The 19672-nt window shown below is 44.1% G+C and overlaps 1 protein-coding gene across 1 annotated transcript in view; it reads left to right on the plus strand.

Moving 5' to 3' along the window:
* The window catches only part of BFSP2 (beaded filament structural protein 2), a 63884-nt gene that overhangs the window by 23186 nt on the left and 21026 nt on the right, over positions 1 to 19672 (plus strand). Inside the window, exons 2-4 of the mRNA XM_012451254.2 lie at positions 13870 to 13952; positions 15348 to 15504; positions 16860 to 17021. Coding sequence (XP_012306677.1) covers positions 13870 to 13952; positions 15348 to 15504; positions 16860 to 17021 — 402 coding nt within the window. The remainder of the gene's footprint in view (positions 1 to 13869; positions 13953 to 15347; positions 15505 to 16859; positions 17022 to 19672) is intronic.

Below are 19672 nucleotides of genomic sequence, written 5' to 3' on the forward strand. Positions count from 1 at the left end.
CCTTCCTGATCCTCTGCTTACCAGAATCCCATCTCCCTGCTCCTCAGCCAGCTTGGGGTTGGAAAATGGGGTGAAGTCTCAAGCAGAGTAAGGGTGAGGATTCTTCCATGATTCTTCCAATAGGACATCAGCCACATCCATTCTGGCAACAACACACTAAACTGTCCATTCTGTCCCATTGGAACCAACTGAGGTTATGTTTCTACATAACAGAGAATAGTTTGTTCCCTTCATTACATTAGCCCGGATGGGCCAAGGAGTAAAGCATCTCTATCCCTTTATTGCCCATAAGTGTCCCTTAGTCCCAGTGGAGATCAAGAAAACTGACATTTATTGAGCATGTACTAGATGCCAGAATTTGTTTTGAGGGTTTTGCACATCTTAATTCATTTAACCTCACAACAACCCTGAGACCATTACTTGTATGATTCCTTTTTATAGATGAGGAAACCGAGGCACAGCACAGTTAAGTAACTTTTCCAAGGTTCCCAGCGAGAAATGATAGACAAGACCTTTAACTTGGGTAGTCGGATTCCAGAGCCTATGCGCCCAGATCCACTCTCAACAGACTAAAGCTCAAGCTAGCCTGACCCTTGAGGTTTCCAGGAGGAAGAGCACGAGGCTGAGGAGAACACTTACCTTAAATTGGATTCCTGAGAAGCAAAGCCCAAGTCTAGCATTCGCTTGTGGGCCACGTACTATGGAAGTGCTCCTGGGGAAACCTGCAAGAGACGGGGAGGCGGGACGTGGAGGAGCAAGCAAGGCAGCCACCTCAGGGCTGCCCCACCCCCAAGCCAGGGAGCTGGGCTTTCACGCCCCCAGCTGTCAGGCAGAGACAGAAGGCCAGGCTCTGGTGCCCTAGAGCCCTGCTCCACAAATGAGCCACAGGGACTGGCTGTGGGGATTGAATGCTCACAGAACCTGGGGACACAAAAAACTGGTTTAAAAAAGGATCTGTCAGCGCAGTGACAGAACCTGCCGCAGCAGCCTCGCCTGGGATAGGAAAGGCGCAACCTCCGCCTTTCCTTAAGCCTCAACACGTCCCAAGAGAATTTCTGAGGAACTTAGATTCCTCTGATGTTGGCGAGTGCCCAGGTAACATCTTGTCAGAGGAAAGTCGGAGATAACTGTCTCTGCAGGGACATCTTCGGGGAGAGCCGTGTGGGTGACTGTGACTGCGTCCACGTGACCTCCACAGCCCTCCGCCTGCTGTTCCCTGAGGCCACACTTGCACACCACCCCTCCCCGCCCCGCTTCCACCTGCCTTCTCCATCAAACCCGTCCCAGCCAGTCTCTCCCTATGTCTGTCAGGGACCCAAGATGTATCAGTCATTGTGCTAGCTTTCTTTTCTGAGTTGATTTTATTTATGCGATCTCATTTTGTTTTTAATTATGAAATATTTTTAACACATCAAAAGGCACCTAATACTCAGCATTGTCAACTCAGTGTTATTTGTTAAAAACCTTCTTCTGAAACATGAAATCAAAGATTTTAGATACAATTAAAACTCCCTTTGTACTCTATCCTGATTCAATTCTCCCCCTCAGAGGTCACTACTGCCCTAAATTTGGTGCTTACTACTCCCACGAATGTTTTACTATGTATGTATATAAGCCCTTTATGGGACTATTTTGCATTATTTTAAACTTTCTGTTATATTGTGTTATGCTGTGTATTAGGGTTCTCCAGGGAAACATAACCAATAGAATGTGTACAGAGAGATTAATTTTAGGGAATTGGCTCACACAGTTATGGAGGCTGGAAGTCCAAGATCAAAGTGTCAGCAGGTTGGAGGCCCAGGCAGGAGCTGATATTGCAGTTCAAGGATGAAGGCTGTCTGCTGGCAGAATCCCATTTTTCTCAGGGGGTCTCAGTCTTTGCTCTACTAAATCCTGCAACTGGGCCAGGTGTGGTGGCTCACACCTGTAATCCCAGCACTTTGGGAGGCCGAGGCAGGCAGATCACCCAAGGTCAGGAGTTCAAGATCAGCCTGGCCAACATGGTGAAACCCTGCCTCTACTAAAAAAAAATAGCCAGGTGTGGTGGCAGGTGCCTGTAATCCTGCCTACTCAGGAGCCTGAGGCAGAAGAATGGCTTGAACCTGGGAGGCAGAGGTTGCAGTAAGCTGAGATCACACCACTGTACTCCAGCCTGGGTGACAGAGCAAGATTATCAAAAAAAAAAAAAAAAAAAAAAAAATCCCAGAATTGACTGGATGAGAATACCCACATTATGGAGGGCAGGTGGCCTGCTTTACTCAGAGTGCACCAATGTTAATGTTAGTCTCATCCAAAAACACCTTCACAGAAACATCCGGATTGCTTGGCCATCACCACATACTATTTCCTTCTACAACTTGCTTTCTTCACTCACTGTTTTTGGGATTTATCTATGTTGACTAATCTATCATTTCATTGTATTATATGAGGGGACTTCAAAATGTTTCTGGAAAAACTTGAATTAAGAAATAAAAATACAAAATACAAACGTTTTTTCTCAATATCAGCTCCATCAAGTTCGAGACACTTTTGTAAGCAAGGATTCCAGCCATTTAGTTCATCCCTAAAGAACTGAGGGTCCTGGGAATTTAGCCATGTCAGTGCAGTCTTTTTACATTATTAATGGAAGAAAAATGAGTTTCCTTTAAAGATTTTTTAAGATTAGGAAACAAATAAAGCCAGAAGGAGCCAAATCAGGACTGTAAGGTGGATGCCTAGTGATTTTCTACTGAAACGCTTGCAAAGTTTCCATCGTTTGATAAGAGGAATGGGCAGGAGCGTTTGTTATGGTGGAGAAGGACTCTCTAGTGAAGCTTTCTCAGGTGTTTTTCTGTTAACGTTTTAGCTAACTTTCTCCAAACACTCATAAATAGCAGATGTCATTCTTTGCCCTCCAGAAAGTCAACAAGCAAAATGCCTTGAGCATCACAAAAAAACTGTTGCCATGACCTTTGCTCTTGACCTGCCTGCTTCTGCTGTGACTGGACCCCTTCCACCACTTGCTAGCCATTGCTTTGATTGTGCTTTGTCTTCAGGATTGTACTAGTAAAGCCATGTTTCATCTCCTGTGACAATTCCTTGAAGACATGCTTCAGGATCTTGGTCTCACATGTTTACAACTTCCATTGAAAACTCTGCTCTTATCTGCGGCTGATCTGGGCAAAGCAGTTTTGGTACCCATTGAGTGGAAAGTTTGCTTAACTTTAATTTTTCAGTCAAAATTGTGTAAGCTGAACCAATTGAATAGGTGTCAGATATTCTTTCTGCTATCAGTCATTGGTCCTCTTCAATGAGGGCATGAACAAGATAAATTCTTTCCTTGCAAATTATCTGCCGCTGTGGCCTTCAACACCATTTTGTTCCTTCTTAAATGAATTATCCATTTGTAAACTGCTGATTTCTTTAGGACATTGTCCCCATAAACTTTTCATAAAGCTCCAATGATTACATTATTCTTCCACCCAAGCTTCACCATAAATTTGATGTTTTCTCTTGCTTTAATTTTTGCAGAATTCATGTTGCTATGATAGGGGCTCTTTTCAAACCGATGTCCTTCTTAGTGCCTTTTATATCTGATTCTGTTCAGATATAAGAATTTAGTATGAGTTTATTTTGGTGCAAAAATATTTGAAATTTAGGCTGGGCATGATGGCTCATGCCTGTAATACCAGCACTTTTGGAGGCCGAGGGCAGGTGGATCACTTGAGGCCAGGAGTTCAAGACCAGCCTGGCAAACATGGCAAAAACCCATCTCTACTAAAAATACAAAAAAAAAATTAGCTGAGTGTACTGTCATGCACCTGTAGTCCCAGCTACTTGGGAGACGGAGGCATGAGAATATCATAAACCCAGGAGGCAGAGATTGCAGCGAGCCGAGATCACTTCACTGCACTCCAGCCAGGGTGACAGAGAGAGACTCTATCTCAAAAAGAAAAAAAAAGAAAAATAAATCTATGCATTGTTTTTTCATAATACACATTTTCCCATGAATTTATTGAAGATTCCTTGTCTATACAATAGGTTATGAATTTTTCTGCTGATAGGCATAGGTTGCTTCCAATTTTCTATCACAAACAGAAGAGAGCATCAACTCTCTCTAGTAAGGAACTGCCATGGCTAATACACAAGTGCTTAAAAAGTGTTTGGGTTTGACTTGTTTGGTTTACTATGCACCTGGTACCGTCAAGACAAAGCTGCTCCATTTTATAAGAAAAGGAACTGAGCTATTTAACATTAGAACCATGATTCAAACATGAGGGTAACCCAAGATGGCTGAGCATGGGTTTTGCAGGCCTGCCCTGGAGAGGGAGCACAGTGAAAAATAAACAGCTGGTATTATTCTGCAGGCTTGAGGATGCTCAGTGGGGAAGTAAAACAATGATTTGGCTACCCGCCCACAGCTTCTGACAGCCAGGGGCACCTACGTCGTAATTCTCAGCAGAAAGGACCTGTATTTCACACAGGTGTCAGCAGAGTAGCTTAGTAATTAAACTGGTTTTTTGTCTTCCCTTTTGACCTTAGAAAACAAAACATCTGTGATTCTAAGAGAGAAAGAGTAGGAGGAAGAAACTGTCTACAGTTGATACAAGAAATAGAGCTTTATTATTTAAAGTCATCAAAATAGTAAAGGGAAAGGGAGGTAGAGTGTGAGTAAGTTAAACAGTCATTAGTCAGCTAGAAGTCAGTAAACGATGTCTGTGGCTGATAACTTGAGCAATCAAGAAATATGGGGGCAGGTTCTGTATGAAAGAAAAAGTGATTACAGCTCACGCCTGTAATCCCAGCACTTTGGGAGGCCAAGGCAGGCAGATCACCTGCGCTCAGGAGTTTGAGACCAGCCTGGCCAACATGGCGAAACCCCGACTCTACTAAAAATACAAAATTACAAAAATCAGCCGGGAGTAGTGGCACGTGCCTGAAATCCCAGCTACTCAGAAGGCTGAGGCAGGAGAATCTCTGGAACCTGGGAGGAAGAGGTTGCAGTGAGCCGAGGCACCACTGCACTCCAGACTGGGTGACAGAGTGAGACTCCGTCTCAAAAAAAAAAAAAGTGAAAAGCAAAGGTGAAACTGCTGAGAGTGGGGTGTGGGGAGAGGAAAGCGTGGTGCAGGGAAATGTTCTCTAGAAGGTCTTCAGTGGGTTAACTTTTTAAATCAGGTGATAATTATCACTTTAATAATTATAAAATTAAAATACAAGAACTACAAAATAGAGCAAGGACTACCGAAATATTTACAGATGTTTCAAGTGATATGTGCATAATAGCTTCTGAGATAGGGATGGAGGGATGGCGGGCCGGGAGGGTGGTCATTATTCTACACTCTTTCTACCTTTACATATAGTTGTATATAGTTGAAATCTCCCATAATAAAAAGGATTTAAAAAAAAAAAAAAAACACAAGTCTGCGAGGTCAGACAGGTGTGAGTTAAGTTCTAGCTGAGCAACTTAGCAATGTGGGTAAGTTACTTAAACTGTCTGAGCCTGAGTTTCCTCATCACGTAATGGTTTCCACTTGGTGTGATCACTCACATTGGATGTAGAGATGAAATGAGATTATGCCTGTGAAGGGCTGACTGTGGCGTCAAGTGTGGTAAGTGCTCTAAAAATAGATTTGGGTTTGGTCTGCTTGGTTGCTTCTATGTGGGGGTTTTACAAAGAAGGTTTGGCTCTAAAATGTGAATTCTGCTTCTCAGACATCTTGTATTTGTCTGTACCTCTAATTATTTCTGCCTTATGTGTTCGCTGCTGTTTTGTGTTAATTTTCTCTCCTCAGCTAGCTTGCTTAGTCTATTCTGTTAACATTTATTGAGTCCTATGTGCCAGGTGCTGTGAAGGCAGAGATGAGAGACTGTCCCTGACCCAAGGACACACAAGTCAGTGATAGAGAAAGACAGGAAAAGATCAGAATAACATGCAGCATGACAACTGCAGAGACTGGTAGACCACAGTGGGTATGGGGAACACCAAGGATACCTAGCACAGCCTGAGCCAGGTTTTGAAGGATGGATAGGAGTTCACTGGACAAAGGAGAGTAGGAGGCAGGATGCTATGGTTAGGCCATGACATTCAGAGGTAGCAGCATGAGTTAAGGTCTGGAAGCTGGAAAGGCTTGAGTCTGTTCGGAAAAATAACTCAGTTCATGGTTGGAGAGTGAGGGAAAAATAAAAATGGACTGAAGAGCAAGGCCCAAATTGTGCCCCAGGGTACAGGGTTCATAGGACAAGGGGACATGGCAGTGTTCATTCTGGAGAACACCTTCAAATATAACATGAGTTCCAATCTACATCTGAGTAAGTTCATTCCAGTAGAAAGGGGGAGGGTAGGAGGTTAGAAAGCAGAGAGAGAGAGCACGCACGTGCGACATCACAGAGGGTGGATAAGTCCATTTCACACTGCTATGAAGAAATACCTGAGGCTGGGTAATTTATAAAGAAAAGAGATTTAAGGACTCACAGTTCCCCATGGCTGGGGAGGCCTCCCAATCATGGTGGAAGGCGACAGAGGGGCAAAGGCACATCTTACATGGCGGCAGGCAAGACAGCGTGTGCAGGGGAACTGCTCTTTATAAAACCCTCAGATCTCCTGAGACTTACTATTACGAACACAGCACGGGAAAACCCGCCCCCATGATTCAATTGCCTCCCACCAGGGCCCTCCAACAACACATGGGGATTATAGGAGCTATAATTCAAGATGAGATTTGGGTGGAGGCACAGCCAAACCATATCAGCAGGAGATGCTGGCTGTCCAAATAGAGCCCCCTCAGAATCACTGTATCTGGATGTGCCAGGGGCTCAAAATTCGATTTTGTTGGGGCATGTGGAAAAAATTAAAGGGCTGTCTCACATCAAACTCATCTGGCATAAACACCCAAGACTGTGTTATACATGGTAGGAGTTAAACCCTGTATATGGTAGGGGTTAAACATCTTTAGTGACCAGCACTGGTGCCTACTGTCCAAAGCAAGCCCTTGTATTTCTGAGGTTGTTGAAGGTGGAAGTCTAGGTGGGCCCAGAACCAAAACTTGGAGGGATAGAGAGGCTTCCAAGGAAAGAGGGGCCTAAAGAACTTTGTCCTCAGCGTGACAGAGGACAACTTCTAGGAGCCAAGGTGTCCCTGTTTGCCCAACAATGGCACATAAACTCCAGCCACCAGTTCTAGCTTCTCACTGCATACTCATTGGGCCCTTCTATAATGGCATTCCTTCTCAGCCAGTGCAGAGTCTGATGAAGTCAGGGTTTATTTGCAGTACAGGCTCAGAAGTGTATTGTGGCTTCCAGAGTGAAATCCAACCTTAGCCCTCAAATGTCTCTCATTCTCCTTGGACACCCGATGGCTGTGACTGTGCCTGAGGGTTAGCTGTCTCCAGAGATGGCTGGACTTCTCCATTACTTGATATTTCCTCTAAGTTCACTTTCAGATGCAATCTTTTTTTTTGGATAAAGTTTCGCTCTTGTGCAGGCTAAGTCTGACAGTGCAATCTCGGCTCACTGCAACCTCTGCCTCCCAGGTTCAAGCAATTCTCCTGCCTCAGCCTCCCGAGTAGCTGGGATTACAGGCTCTTGCCACCACGCCTGGCTAATTTTTGTATTTTTAGTAGAGGTTGGGTTTCACCATGTTGGCCAGGCTGGTCTCGAACTCCTGATCTCAGGTGATATGCCCACCTCAGCCTCCCAAAATCCTGGGATTTTGGGATTTTGGGTGGCGTGAGCCACCATGCCCAGCCTCAGCTGCAATCTTACTTAACTCACAGTGCTTGGGCTTCTTATTTTTTTGTCCTCAGGTATCAGGTTAAACCAGAAAAGAGATGATTAGGACTTGAATGAAGCCAGATAATAAAATGGGAATGGATTTGGGTACATCTACGTGGTGAATTGATGGTCTTTGACTTGGGAGATAAGGAAGAGAGAGGTGTTTAAGGTAATTCTCAGGTTGGAGTTAGGTAAGAACCTGGCTGTTCCTTGAGGGTAGGCACTGGGTCCTCCCTGCTTGGGTTTTCCATAAAGAGGCAGCACTACTGCTTGGCTCATTAATTCTACTGATACCTGCTGTACCAGACACTGTGCTAGGGATGGAACAATGAACAGGACAGAAAGGCGGTGCCTGACCTCAAGGAGGTTATATTCTAGTGGAACATACAGAGAAAATAATTTTAAAACCATAAAATTGATGATACTAGCTGTGTTGTTTTAAAGAAAACTAACAAAGCAGAAAGGGGCAGAGTAAAGGGAAGCTCTACTTGCAGTAAGGTGACCAGGATGAGGAAGCCGTTCATGCAAAGAAGAGGGAGGAGTGGACAGAGGAGTCAGCAAGTGCTAGGGCCTCGAGCAGGAGAGGGACTGGTATGGTCCAGAAAGGCCAAGCCCTACATGACTGGAGCCTGGGAGCAATGGAAGAGTGACAAGCATGCAAGGCCTTGAAGGCCACTTCAGAAGACTGGGTTTTACTCTAAGTGTAAAAGACACCTCTAAAGAGTTTTGTTTTGTTTTTTTGTGTTGTTTCTGTTGTGAGACAGGCTTTCACTTTTGCTCTGTGTCTCAGACTGGAGTGCAGTGGTACAATCATAGCTCACTGCAGCCTCGACCTGCTGGGCTCAAGAGATCCTTCCACATCAGCCTCCCAAGTAACTGGGACTGTGGGTGCACATCATGACACCTAGATAAATTCTGTATTTTTTTTTTTGAAGAGACAAGGTTTTGCCATGTTGCCCAGGCTGGCCTCAAATTCCTACGCTCAAGCAATTCACCCACCTTGTCCTCCCAAAGTACTGGGATTACAGGTGTGAGCCACTACACCCAGCCCCTCTAAAGAGTTTTAATTTAGTTTAATCGGAGTGATATGATATGATTCTAAGAGTCTAAGAAGCCCACTCTGGAAGCAAGATGTAGAATGCACTGGAGAGGGAGGAAGAGATCAGAGAGTCGGAAGGATACTGCAATGGGACAGGAGAGCATGATGGTGACTTTCACCAGGGCGATGTCAAGAGCGGTAGAGAGAAGTAAATGGATTTGAGATACGTTGTGGGGGTAGAATTGACTAGACTCAGTGATAAATGAGATGTGGGAGATGACAGAAAGTGAGAGATCAAGATGACCCCTTGGTTTCTGGATTGACATTGGGGTTGTTTACTGAGATGAAGAGGATCAAGGGGCGGTGGGGAAAGCGGAGATTTGAGGGGGAATCATCTAGATTTTCTTTTCTTTTCTATTTATTTATTTATTTATTTGATGGAGTTTCGCTCTTGTCGCCCAGGCTGCAATGCAATGGCACAATCTCAGCTCACTGCAATCTCCACCTCCCAGGTTCAAGAGATTCTTCTGCCTCGGCCTCCTGAGTAGCTGGGATTACAGGTGCTGGCCACCACGCCTGGCTAATTTTTTGTATTTTTAGTAGAGGCAGGGTTTCACTATGTTGGCCAGGCTGGTCTCAAACTATTGACCTCAGGTGATCCATCCCTCCTTGGCCCCCCAAAGTGCTGTGATTATGGGCGTGAGCCACTGGGCCCAGTCAAGATTATCTAGATTTTCATTTCAGGACATGTTAAGTTTGAGATATCTGAGAAACAGCCAAGCGAAGACCTCAAAGAGAGGGTGAGTATGCAAGTCTGGAGCTGAGCAGAAAGTTCTGAGATAGACATTTAAATGGGAAAGTCATTAGCACATACAATGGCATTTAAATCTATGTAGATAGATCAGACCACTTAGTGATTAAAAGAAAGAAGCACCAAGACCCAATCCTGAAAAACTTTCAGAGGTCAGATAAGAAAAAAAAAAATCTGGTGCAGCAGAGAATAATGAGAAAGAATGGTGAGTGAAGTAGGAGGAAGTGAAGAGAGAGTGTCTCGGTTTCCATGACACCATGGAAGCTGAGAGAGAAAAGCCCATCTGTGACAAATGCACTGGCAGGTCAAGATGAGCGCAGAGAAGCATCTGTCGGGCTTGGTAATGCGGTGGTCTTTGCCTTGTTTTGCTTTTTTGGTTTTTTTTTTTTTTTAAAGACAGGGTTTCACCATGTTGGTCAGGCTGGTCTTGAACTCCCAACCTCAGGTAATCCACCCGCCTTGGCCTCCAAAGTGCTTGGATTACAGGCGTGAGCCACCACACCCAGCCGTTGCCTTGTTTTTAAGAGCAGTATCACTGGGGTGCTAGGGACTGAAAATTATTTCTCATTCCTTTATTGCTAGGAGCAAGTTATGCTGTCATCCATCCTAAACTTGAAAGTCAAATAAATGTGGGAAGGGTTTCCAAGGGAATCATGCATCTTGCCATTACACCAGCTGAGTTTAATTACCCAGGAGCCCAGTCTTGCCCACCTCCTCCCCATCCTTGCAGCTCTAGCTGCCAGGATGCCAATATCTTTAACTCCAAACAAACCATTAATTGTACCCTTGGACCCAAATGATAACCTTTTTTAAAATGCTGCTTGTCTTTGCCTTTTCTTTAACACAATGATGGTCAAATCTCTCATCCACAACCACCAGCTCATTTATTTTAATAACTACATCCACAATGAAAACAGGAGTAGTATTATAGAAAGGGATAAAGTCCTCATCACCATAGTACAAATGACTAGGACTTTTCAAATGACTATGGACAGGAAAACCAAAGAAAAAAATTTTATACATATATATCAAGCCACTAGATGGAAGTCTTCATTCAACTCCCTGTGCATTCAAAAAAGTAAAGCAGGATCAGTGCCAGACTGCACAAACCCATCAAATTCATTCGACATTCATTGAACAACTGCTCTGTACAAAGACAACTAACAATGATGATAATGGCTACCAGTCATGCAATAGTTACTCTGTGTCAGGCAGTCTGCTGAGTCGCACATACATTGAGTCTCACATACCTTGGCTCATTTAATTCTCCCAGGAGGAAGGGAGTATTACTATCTTCATTTTATGGGGTAAGAAACCAAATCTTAGAGTTACTTACTCCAAGTAACTGGCCCATGTTGGTGAATGGAGGAGCGAGGTTCCAGAATAAGAAAATACTGTCATTATCTACAAAGTGTTTATACTAAAGGTGGTAAGAGAGGGATAATGTGCCACAAGGGTGGGCTGTGACTCAGATGCAGGAACTAGCCAAGAAGGGAGGAAGAGAATCAGCAAAGGCCCCACCATGCTCTCTACAGCTCAGGGTGAAACCAAAGGGTCACCCCTGATTGTCTTCCCTCAATCTCCCCACAACTACTTCACCAAGAACTGACTGTTCCATTCCCCAAATGCATCTTAAACTAGTCCGCCTTTCTTCACCTACCCTATGATCACATCATTCGTCAAGGCCACCATCATTAATAAGATGTGCTCCCTGGACCACTGCAAGAGCCTCTGGGCTGGTCCTTTGGCATCTTCTCTGCCTCCTACAATCCTCCCTTCCCACAGTAGTGAGAGGGTCCACTTAGTGCACAGATCACCTCTGTACCCTGCTCAAGCCCTTTCAAAGGCTTCCCAGTAAATCTCAACTCCTTTCCATTGTGTCCAAGGCCTTCCCTCCATGATCTGGGCTTTTTAACCTCATCTCCTACAATAGCTGCTGGTTTCTCAACAACCAGGACAGAGCCTGGTATAAAGAATAATTAGGCACTGAAGAAATGAAGGCAAAAATGAATGAGTGAATAAATAGAAAAGCCTTGTGGGGGAGCCATGTTTGAAACTAGCATTAAAGTGGAGCAGGATTTCTTAGACAGTGAGGGCTAGGGGGTGGGAGGTAGTGAAAGAAATTGTTCTCAGTGGAGGCAGCAGGTGCAAAGGCACAGAGGTATTCCAGGTGCAGCAAGGACATAGCCTGAGCAGGCCTGGGGGCAGGGCCGTGTGAAGCCTGGGTTCTCAAGGTTGAGTATGCATCGTAAGCTCCCGGAAAGCTTGCTGAGACACAAACTGTGGGAACCCACCTCCAGAGATTCTGATAGGTCCATCTGAAACAGAGGCTGAAATGTGCATTTCTTACAAGTTCCCAGGTGATGCTACTGCAGCTGGTCCAGGGCCCACACTTTGAGAACCACTGGTACAAAGTACACTCGGTCCTTCACATCCATGGGTTCCACATCCATGGAGTCAACCAACTGTGGGTCAAGATATTTAGAAAAAAAATAGATGATTGCATTTACACTGAACGTGTGGGTTTTTTATTGTCTTTATTTTCTAAACAACACAGTAAATAACTATGTACATAGCATTTCCATTGTGTTGGGTATCATAAGTAATCTCGACATGATTTAAAGTATATGAAAGGATATGTGTAGATTATATGCAAATACTACATCATTTTATATAAGGGACGTGAGCATCTGTGGAGGACTGGAACTAAGCCCCCACAGATGCCAAGGAACAACTGTATGTGTATATATGCTTTAATTTTGGAGAGTGGGGATTGTTACTTTAAAGGAGGGATATAAATCACTGTTTTAAGACATTATTAGTCCTTTGATACTTAAATGTGAATGAGCTGCAAGTTTTTTATCAACCAGAAGGAGAATTCCAGGCACCAGAGGTAAGAGACAGGAGTGAGATACGAACTGGGAAAGCGAGAGACCCTAGTTTGCCTGCTTCCCAGCACACCCCAGGGCCAGGCTGGAACAGAAAAGATTAGCTTTGCTAGTGGGAAATTCAATGAAAATGGCTGGGCGTAGTGGCTCACACCTGTAATCCCAGCACTCTGGGAGGCCGAGGTGGGTGGATCGGTTGAGGTCAGGAGTTCAAGACCAGCCTGGCCAACATGGTGAAACCCTGTCTCTACTAAAAATACAAAAATTAGCCAGGCGCAGTAGCACATGCCTGTAATTCCAGCTACTCAGGAGGCTGAGGAACGAGAATCACTCAAATCCCAGAGGTGGAGGTTGCAGTGAGCAGATACTGTACCACTGCACTCCTTCCTGGGCAACAAAGCAAGACTCTGTCTCAAAAAAAAAAAAAGAAAGAAAGAAATTCAATGAAATGAAACAAAATAAGACAGTCACACTGGAGCAAGGGGGAGCTCAGTTACTTCCTTCTCCCATAGCTGGGACTTGGCTCCACCCCGTGAGCTCCCCCTGTCAAAGCCTTCAGCCTACCATGTATGTGTATGTGTGTATATATTTATATAAAGGAATTTCTCAGGTTGAAGAGAGGACACACACACCCCCAAACCCTACCTGTGGGAGATCCTGAGAGGCTTGGGGAATCAAGTTTGAAAAACCACTCTTCAAGGCTCCGTGAAACTCCTAAACTATATGCACAATATCTATGTTCACGTGTATGTTTTGGGGGAGATGAAACTCTAGAGCCACACTGCCCAATACAGTGGCCACTAGCCACACATTATGGCTATTTAAATTTAAGTTAATAGAAATAAAATGAAGTTTTGAGTCTCTCGGTCACCCTTACCACCTTGGGTATTCAGTAGCCACATGTGGCCACCATGCTGGACAGTGCAGACACAGAGCATTTCCACCATCACAGGAAGCTCTGCTGGACAGCACTCATCTAGAGCTTTCAACAGTTTTCCAAAGGCATCCATGGTCAGAAATTTTAAGAGCTGCTAGTCAAAGCCAGTGAAACTCCACCTAAGGAGCCAGACTCTGCCCTGAAGAGATGAAAGCTCATCACTATGACAGAAGCTGTGAACAAATCTGCCTTTGAATAGTCTTTTTGTTCCAAAAATCCCACTCTAAAAACTCTTAGAAGATATCCAGATTTTGTGCCTTATTATTTATATCCCCTCCTGACCATTGTCCCAAAGAGAGGGACAGCTTAATTCCACAAATATTTGCTATAAAAAGGTTCTCTGAGTTCCCCCAGAGCATCTGTGCCTAACACAAGTCATAGTGCTAAGTAACCTTGACGCTCCCAGTGACCTTGTCTCCTTTGGTGTGTGTGATGGCTCTAGGTGGGCGAGGCAGTCTTGGAAAATGCCCGGCTCATGCTGCAGACAGAAACTATCCAGGCGGGAGCAGATGACTTTAAAGAGAGGTAATGCTTTACAGCAGAGGGGACAGACCCTTCACACCCCTACACTCCTGGGCAGTGTGGATAATGCTGTACTGGAGCCTGCATCATTCACCTCCTACCCCAGGGGAGGCTGGGCGGGATAACAGAGCCATGATTATCCGGCTCATGTCCCTCCTTGTAGACACAAACTAGGCATTAAGGGCTCAAAGATTTTGCCCAGTGTCAGTTGGTTTAGAGCAGGGGTTTTCAAACTCTGGAATGCATCAGAATCACCCAGCGGCCATATAGAAAACACAGATTGCTGTGCCCCACCCTGTTGGATTTCTGATTCAATAGGTCTGGAGTAGGGCCCCAAATTTATATTCCCAACAAGTTCCCAGGGATGCTGATCATGCTGGTCCTGGGACTCAAATACTTTGAGAACTACTAGTTCAGAGGAATGATTCTCAATCCTGGCTGCATATCAGAATTACCTGGGCACTTAAAAACGTCAGTGCAGGCCAGGCATGATGGCTCACGCCTATAATCCCAGCACTTTGGGAGGCTGAGGCAGGTGGATCACAAGATCAGGACTTCAAGACCAGCCTGGGCAAGATGGTGAAACCCCATCTCTACTAAAAATACAAAAATTAGCCAAGCATGGTGGCAGGTGCCTGTAATCTCAGCTGCTCAGGAGGTTGAGGCAGAGAATTGTTTGAACCCAGGAGGTGGAGGTTGTAGTGAGCTGAGATTGCACCACTGCGCTCCAGCCTGGCGACAGAGCGAGACTCCATCAAAAAAAAAAAAAAAAAAGGTCAGTGCAGTGCACAAGCCATATAGACTAATTAAATCAGAGTCTCTGTGGGTGGGGTCCAGGCTTCAGCAGTTTTAAAGCTCATCAGGTGACTTAATGTGCACCCGGGCTTGAGAAACATGCTCAGCTACACCTCCTACTCAGTCCCTGAAGGCATCTGGGTTTGCAGCCAGTGTCCTGGAGATGCGCACTTTTAACATGGGTGCTGTGGAGACAGAAACCACATTTCTTATTTTGGGGTCCCCAACCTGATGCTTAGCAGGTTGTCAGTAAAGTCTGTTAAAGGATCCTTGGTTGAAAAGGAGGACAATTCAGGATAGTGATGAAGATGCCGCACCCCCTAACCTGGATCTGAACTCCTGAGTTTTCCCTGGAGCTCTGTGCTTCAATATTTCCTTTGGTAGCCCATGAAGCCAGGTTATCAGAAGTTGGCTGCAATTGCCTTCATTCTAATAAATCAGTGTGTGACAATTGCACTAACAGTGCCCTCAAAGCTATTGAAACAGTGACTTTTACCATTCATTGTCTAACTATCACATAATTGGCCTGTTGGTAACATTTATAATCTGATTATTTTTCTTTTGGACTACCCAGTTATACTGATTAAGTTCGTTTATCTGCAGATATGAAAATGAGCTGCCATTTCGAAAGGCAGCAGAAGAAGAAATTAACTCTCTGTATAAAGTCATTGATGAAGCTAATTTGACAAAAATGGATCTGGAGAGTCAAATAGAAAGTCTGAAAGAAGAACTTGGCTCTCTGTCAAGAAACTACGAAGAGGTAGGTGGGGGCTGGGGTTGCTGGGTTGGCCACAAGACCAGAGGTGCACATCTGTCTGCCTGTGCTTCCGGACAAGGCCATGGTAGCTCCTCTCTGACCCTCCACAGTGCGTGCCCAGAACTGCAGGGAACATACCTGTAAAATACTCTCAGATCCTTGGAGTGGGTCCGTTTGCCCCAGCAGTCTCAAACTCAAATAGCTTTGGGAACCATTGTGGTACAGAAACAGGGGAAGGCAGCTGGCCTTGGCACTAGCAAATGGGAGAACCTGGGTTAAATTAGAGGGAGCAACCCCTCCTCGATGCATTCTATGTCAGGTTTTGTTTTGTTTTTTTCAACACTGTATTATACAAACAAAATAACTCTGAGGGTAGATCCAAGCTGTGGTTTACATCTACTCATTAACAAAATTAGGTCAGATCATTGAGTGACAGAACTGGAGGGGACCTCCAACAGTTACAGGGTCTAGTTCCCTGCAAGACTTCAGTGATTCTAAACCACCTCACACATATTACTGTCTGATTAGAGATTTAGGCTGCTTCAAGTTGAGTCAAAACAATGCTCACACTGGGAAGTTCTTTCTTGGGTCCAACTTAAGCTAACTGCAACTGTAAACCCATTTCCTCTTGTTCTTAGCTCAGTGATTTAAGACTACTCTCCAACAGTAACCCTTTAGAGATGCCAAAGTTATCTTTAAGTCTCTTTCAGCCTTGTCTGACTTTATGATTAAATTCACTTTGCTGTTGTTGGTTACTTTGTTTTCGTTTTTTTAATTTATTTATTTTGATTTCTGCTTTGGGCTGGGGCTTGTGGAGACCAACGTAATAAATGCATCCTTGGTGCCAGGCGTGGTGGCTCGTGCCTGTAATCCCAGCACTATGGGAGGCCAAGGAGTTCAAGAGCAGCCTGGGCAACATGGCGAAACCTCGTCTCCACTAAAAATATAAAAACTAGCTGGGTGTGGTGGCATGTGCCTGGAGTCTCAGCTGCTCAGGAGGCTGAGGTGGGAAGATTGCTTGAGCCCAAGAGGTGGAGGTTGCAGTGAGCCGAGATCATGCCACTGCACTCCAGCCTGGGCGACAAAGTGAGACCCTGTCAAAAAAAAAAAAAGAGAGAGAGAGAGAAAGAAAGAAAGGAAGGAAGGCAAGCAGGCAGGCATCCTTGGGAAAAGATAAATTGAGAAATTTTACTTATGCTAGGAAGAAGATCAGGGACTTTCCCAGTCTCTGTGAAGCCTGTGTCTGGCAGTTGCAGAATAAGAAAAGAATTGCACACAGAGCTGGTCCTCTGCTGGCTAGAATTCTATGCCATTTATTTCCCATGTAACTCACCTAAGATGTGTATTGTCGTTTTCAGGATGTGAAGGTGCTGCACAAACAATTGGCAGGGTGTGAGCTGGAACAAGTGGATGTTCCCATTGGCACTGGTCTGGACGACATCCTTGAGATGATCAGAATTCAGTGGGAGAGAGATGTTGAAAAGAACCGGGTGGAGGCAGGAGCCCTGCTCCAAGCTAAGGTGAGAGGCAGGACCAGCATCCTCCACTCTGCCCTGTGCAGGAGGCCAAGCTGAGCTGAAAACCAATCAACATGCAGAAGAAGAAATACAATGGTTTAGTAACAAGTTAAACTGCATTAGACATAGAAGAAATGAAAATTAAAATAATAGCTTTTTTGTTTACCTATCTAAAACTAGAAAATGTTTAACATGGTCATAATGCTGGCAAGTATGTGGAGAAGTAGGTTCTCTACTGTATTACTGACAGGCACAAACTAGTGCACTGCCTTTGAATAAGAAATTTTGTAATATGTACCAAGAGAGTTAAAATGCCCCTAGCTACCAGCCGAAAAACCTAAATACAATCCTAAAAGAATAATTGAAAAAACAAATCATCTATGTCCAAATAAACTCACTGAAGCATTGTAAGAGTGAAAAAACATACACGTTTACTAATAGAAGAAAGTCTAAGCCACAACCTAACTCTGTGCAGTAAAATATGACGCAGTTATTAGAATTAATGTTTATGAAGCATTTACAAAATAGGAACATGCTCATGATATAAGGTAAAATGAGAAGAAAATGAGAGTACAGAACGGTATATGCCAGAGCCCAAAAAATGTTTTCTGTAAAGCACCAGACAGTAAACATTTCAGTCTTCATGGGCCAGATGGTCTCTGTTGCAGTTCCTCAGCTCTGCCACTGTGGTGTGAAAACAGCTGTAGCCAATAGGTAGCAAATGAGCATAGCTGTGTTCCAATAAAACTTTATTTATAAAAATAAAAGGCGAGCTGGATTTGGCCTGTGGGCTGCAGATTGCCAGTTCCTGGTATATACAGTAGGGTAAAGCATTCAAACGAAGAAACTAGGCATTGAGAAAAACATTTTAAAAGAAAAGACTAAAATGGGATTAGCAGTCATTGCCTTTAAGTGATGGACTAGTCTGATGGTTTGGTATGTTTTCTCTTTTTTTGTTTTTAAGTATTTCTCAAGTTTTTGTTAAATAGTATACATTATATTCATGGAAGAAAAACAACTTTTATTAAACCTCATAAATAATACAGGAATTAACCAGAAAATAGGATGCATAGCATTTGTTCTTCCCTTCTCCATCTTCCACCCGTTTCTGACTTTGTAATTTTGATACAGAGGCTGAACATTGAAGAGGAAGGAAAATGTGAAAAAGCAGAGAAAATCAGGTAGATGTCTGAGCACAGGCAAAAAGGCTGTTTCTGAGCTCTTGGTTACCATTCAGTGGTTCTTGAGCCTGGCTACGCAGCAGAATTATTTCAGAGCATTTTCAAAACTCACCATCCCAGACCAATTAAATCAGAAAGAGGAGAGGGACTTTGTGATTTTTAAAGCTCTCTGGACAATTCTAAGATGCAGCCAGATTTGAGAACCATGAGAATTACAAAAAGCTATGAAAAGAAAAATAGGAGGTCCTTTTCTGTCCTTTTTCCCACCATACTCCCTCAATCCCTCAAGTAGCAACAGGAACCTTCCCAGCCTGGTCTTCATCAATTCTGGATCCCCCAAATGTTCTCCAGCCTAGAAAACACCCTTTCAATCACCCATTTCTCCAACCCCTACCCCCTTCCAATAGCTTCTTTTCTTTCTAACCACCAATCCTTGAGCGAGCCAGGTCACTATAAACACTTTTTATGGCAAATAGTGCCTAGTAATTCAAAAAAATGATTTCCCCTCACCCCATCCAACCTGATGAGAAGTGGAGCAACACAGAGATAGAGTGAAGCCATAGATTTGACTTTGGTCCATTACCTTTTTTAACAGACTCGTGACAGACAACAGACAATTAATGGTCCTAGAGACCATCTGATCCCATTCCCTAATTTTAGAGGTGAGGAAACTGAGACCCAGAGAGTGCAGGTGACTTCCCAAGGTCACACTACTGGTTGAGAGCTTCATAGTTCATCTCTCCTGTTCTTGGTCCAGGGACCTTTTCTCTGCATTGGGCTGCATCGTTTCTCCCCTGGCTCTGCTCCCAAAGCTAAACCTCAGAGGCCCAGCAGTTTGCAAACTTTGCTTCTGTTCCAGCCCTCCTGGGGTGTGCGCCACACTGTGGTGACTGTTTCTTTGGGAAAGGACAGGCCATTATAATTATCAGAAATAAATCCTTCATAGTTTCAAAAAGAAAAAAAGGATCATTATTATCTACTCCTCATCCCTTGGAGAGTCATCACTAGCCCAACAGTAACTCAAACATTAATTCTGAACAGATTCATTAGTGTTTTTTAATAGAGTAATCTGAAAGCTACATCTCAGAGAAAACAGACAGTATTTGTTTTAGCTTGGCCCATGCTGCCTGGGCCTCTTGCAGAGAGGCAGAGCTCAGAAAATATTTGCAGAATAAGTGAATTCCTCTGATCATCAACAGAGATCTGAACTGACAGCCAGAATTCCTCCAATAAATAGTTTTGTCAGTTGCAGTTGCACCCGCAGGGGCTGACATTTGCCCATCCTGAGCATCTCTTGTTGGTTTCTTGGCGGCAAAGCATAAATGTGAAATGGCTTAGCACACACAGCTTTCAAAAGCTTTTGTAAAGGAAATGCAAGCATGCATCTAATTACCTTTCAGACCAGAGAGGCTGAAAATTAATTAACATGATTAATTTATATCATAGTTTAGGTTCCTTCAGAAGCAGAATAAA

The sequence above is a fragment of the Aotus nancymaae genome, unplaced genomic scaffold, assembly GCF_030222135.1.
Source record: "Aotus nancymaae isolate 86718 unplaced genomic scaffold, 86718_ANA_hifiasm-v0.15.2.pri h1tg000019l, whole genome shotgun sequence".
In the NCBI taxonomy this organism is placed as follows: domain Eukaryota; kingdom Metazoa; phylum Chordata; class Mammalia; order Primates; family Aotidae; genus Aotus; species Aotus nancymaae.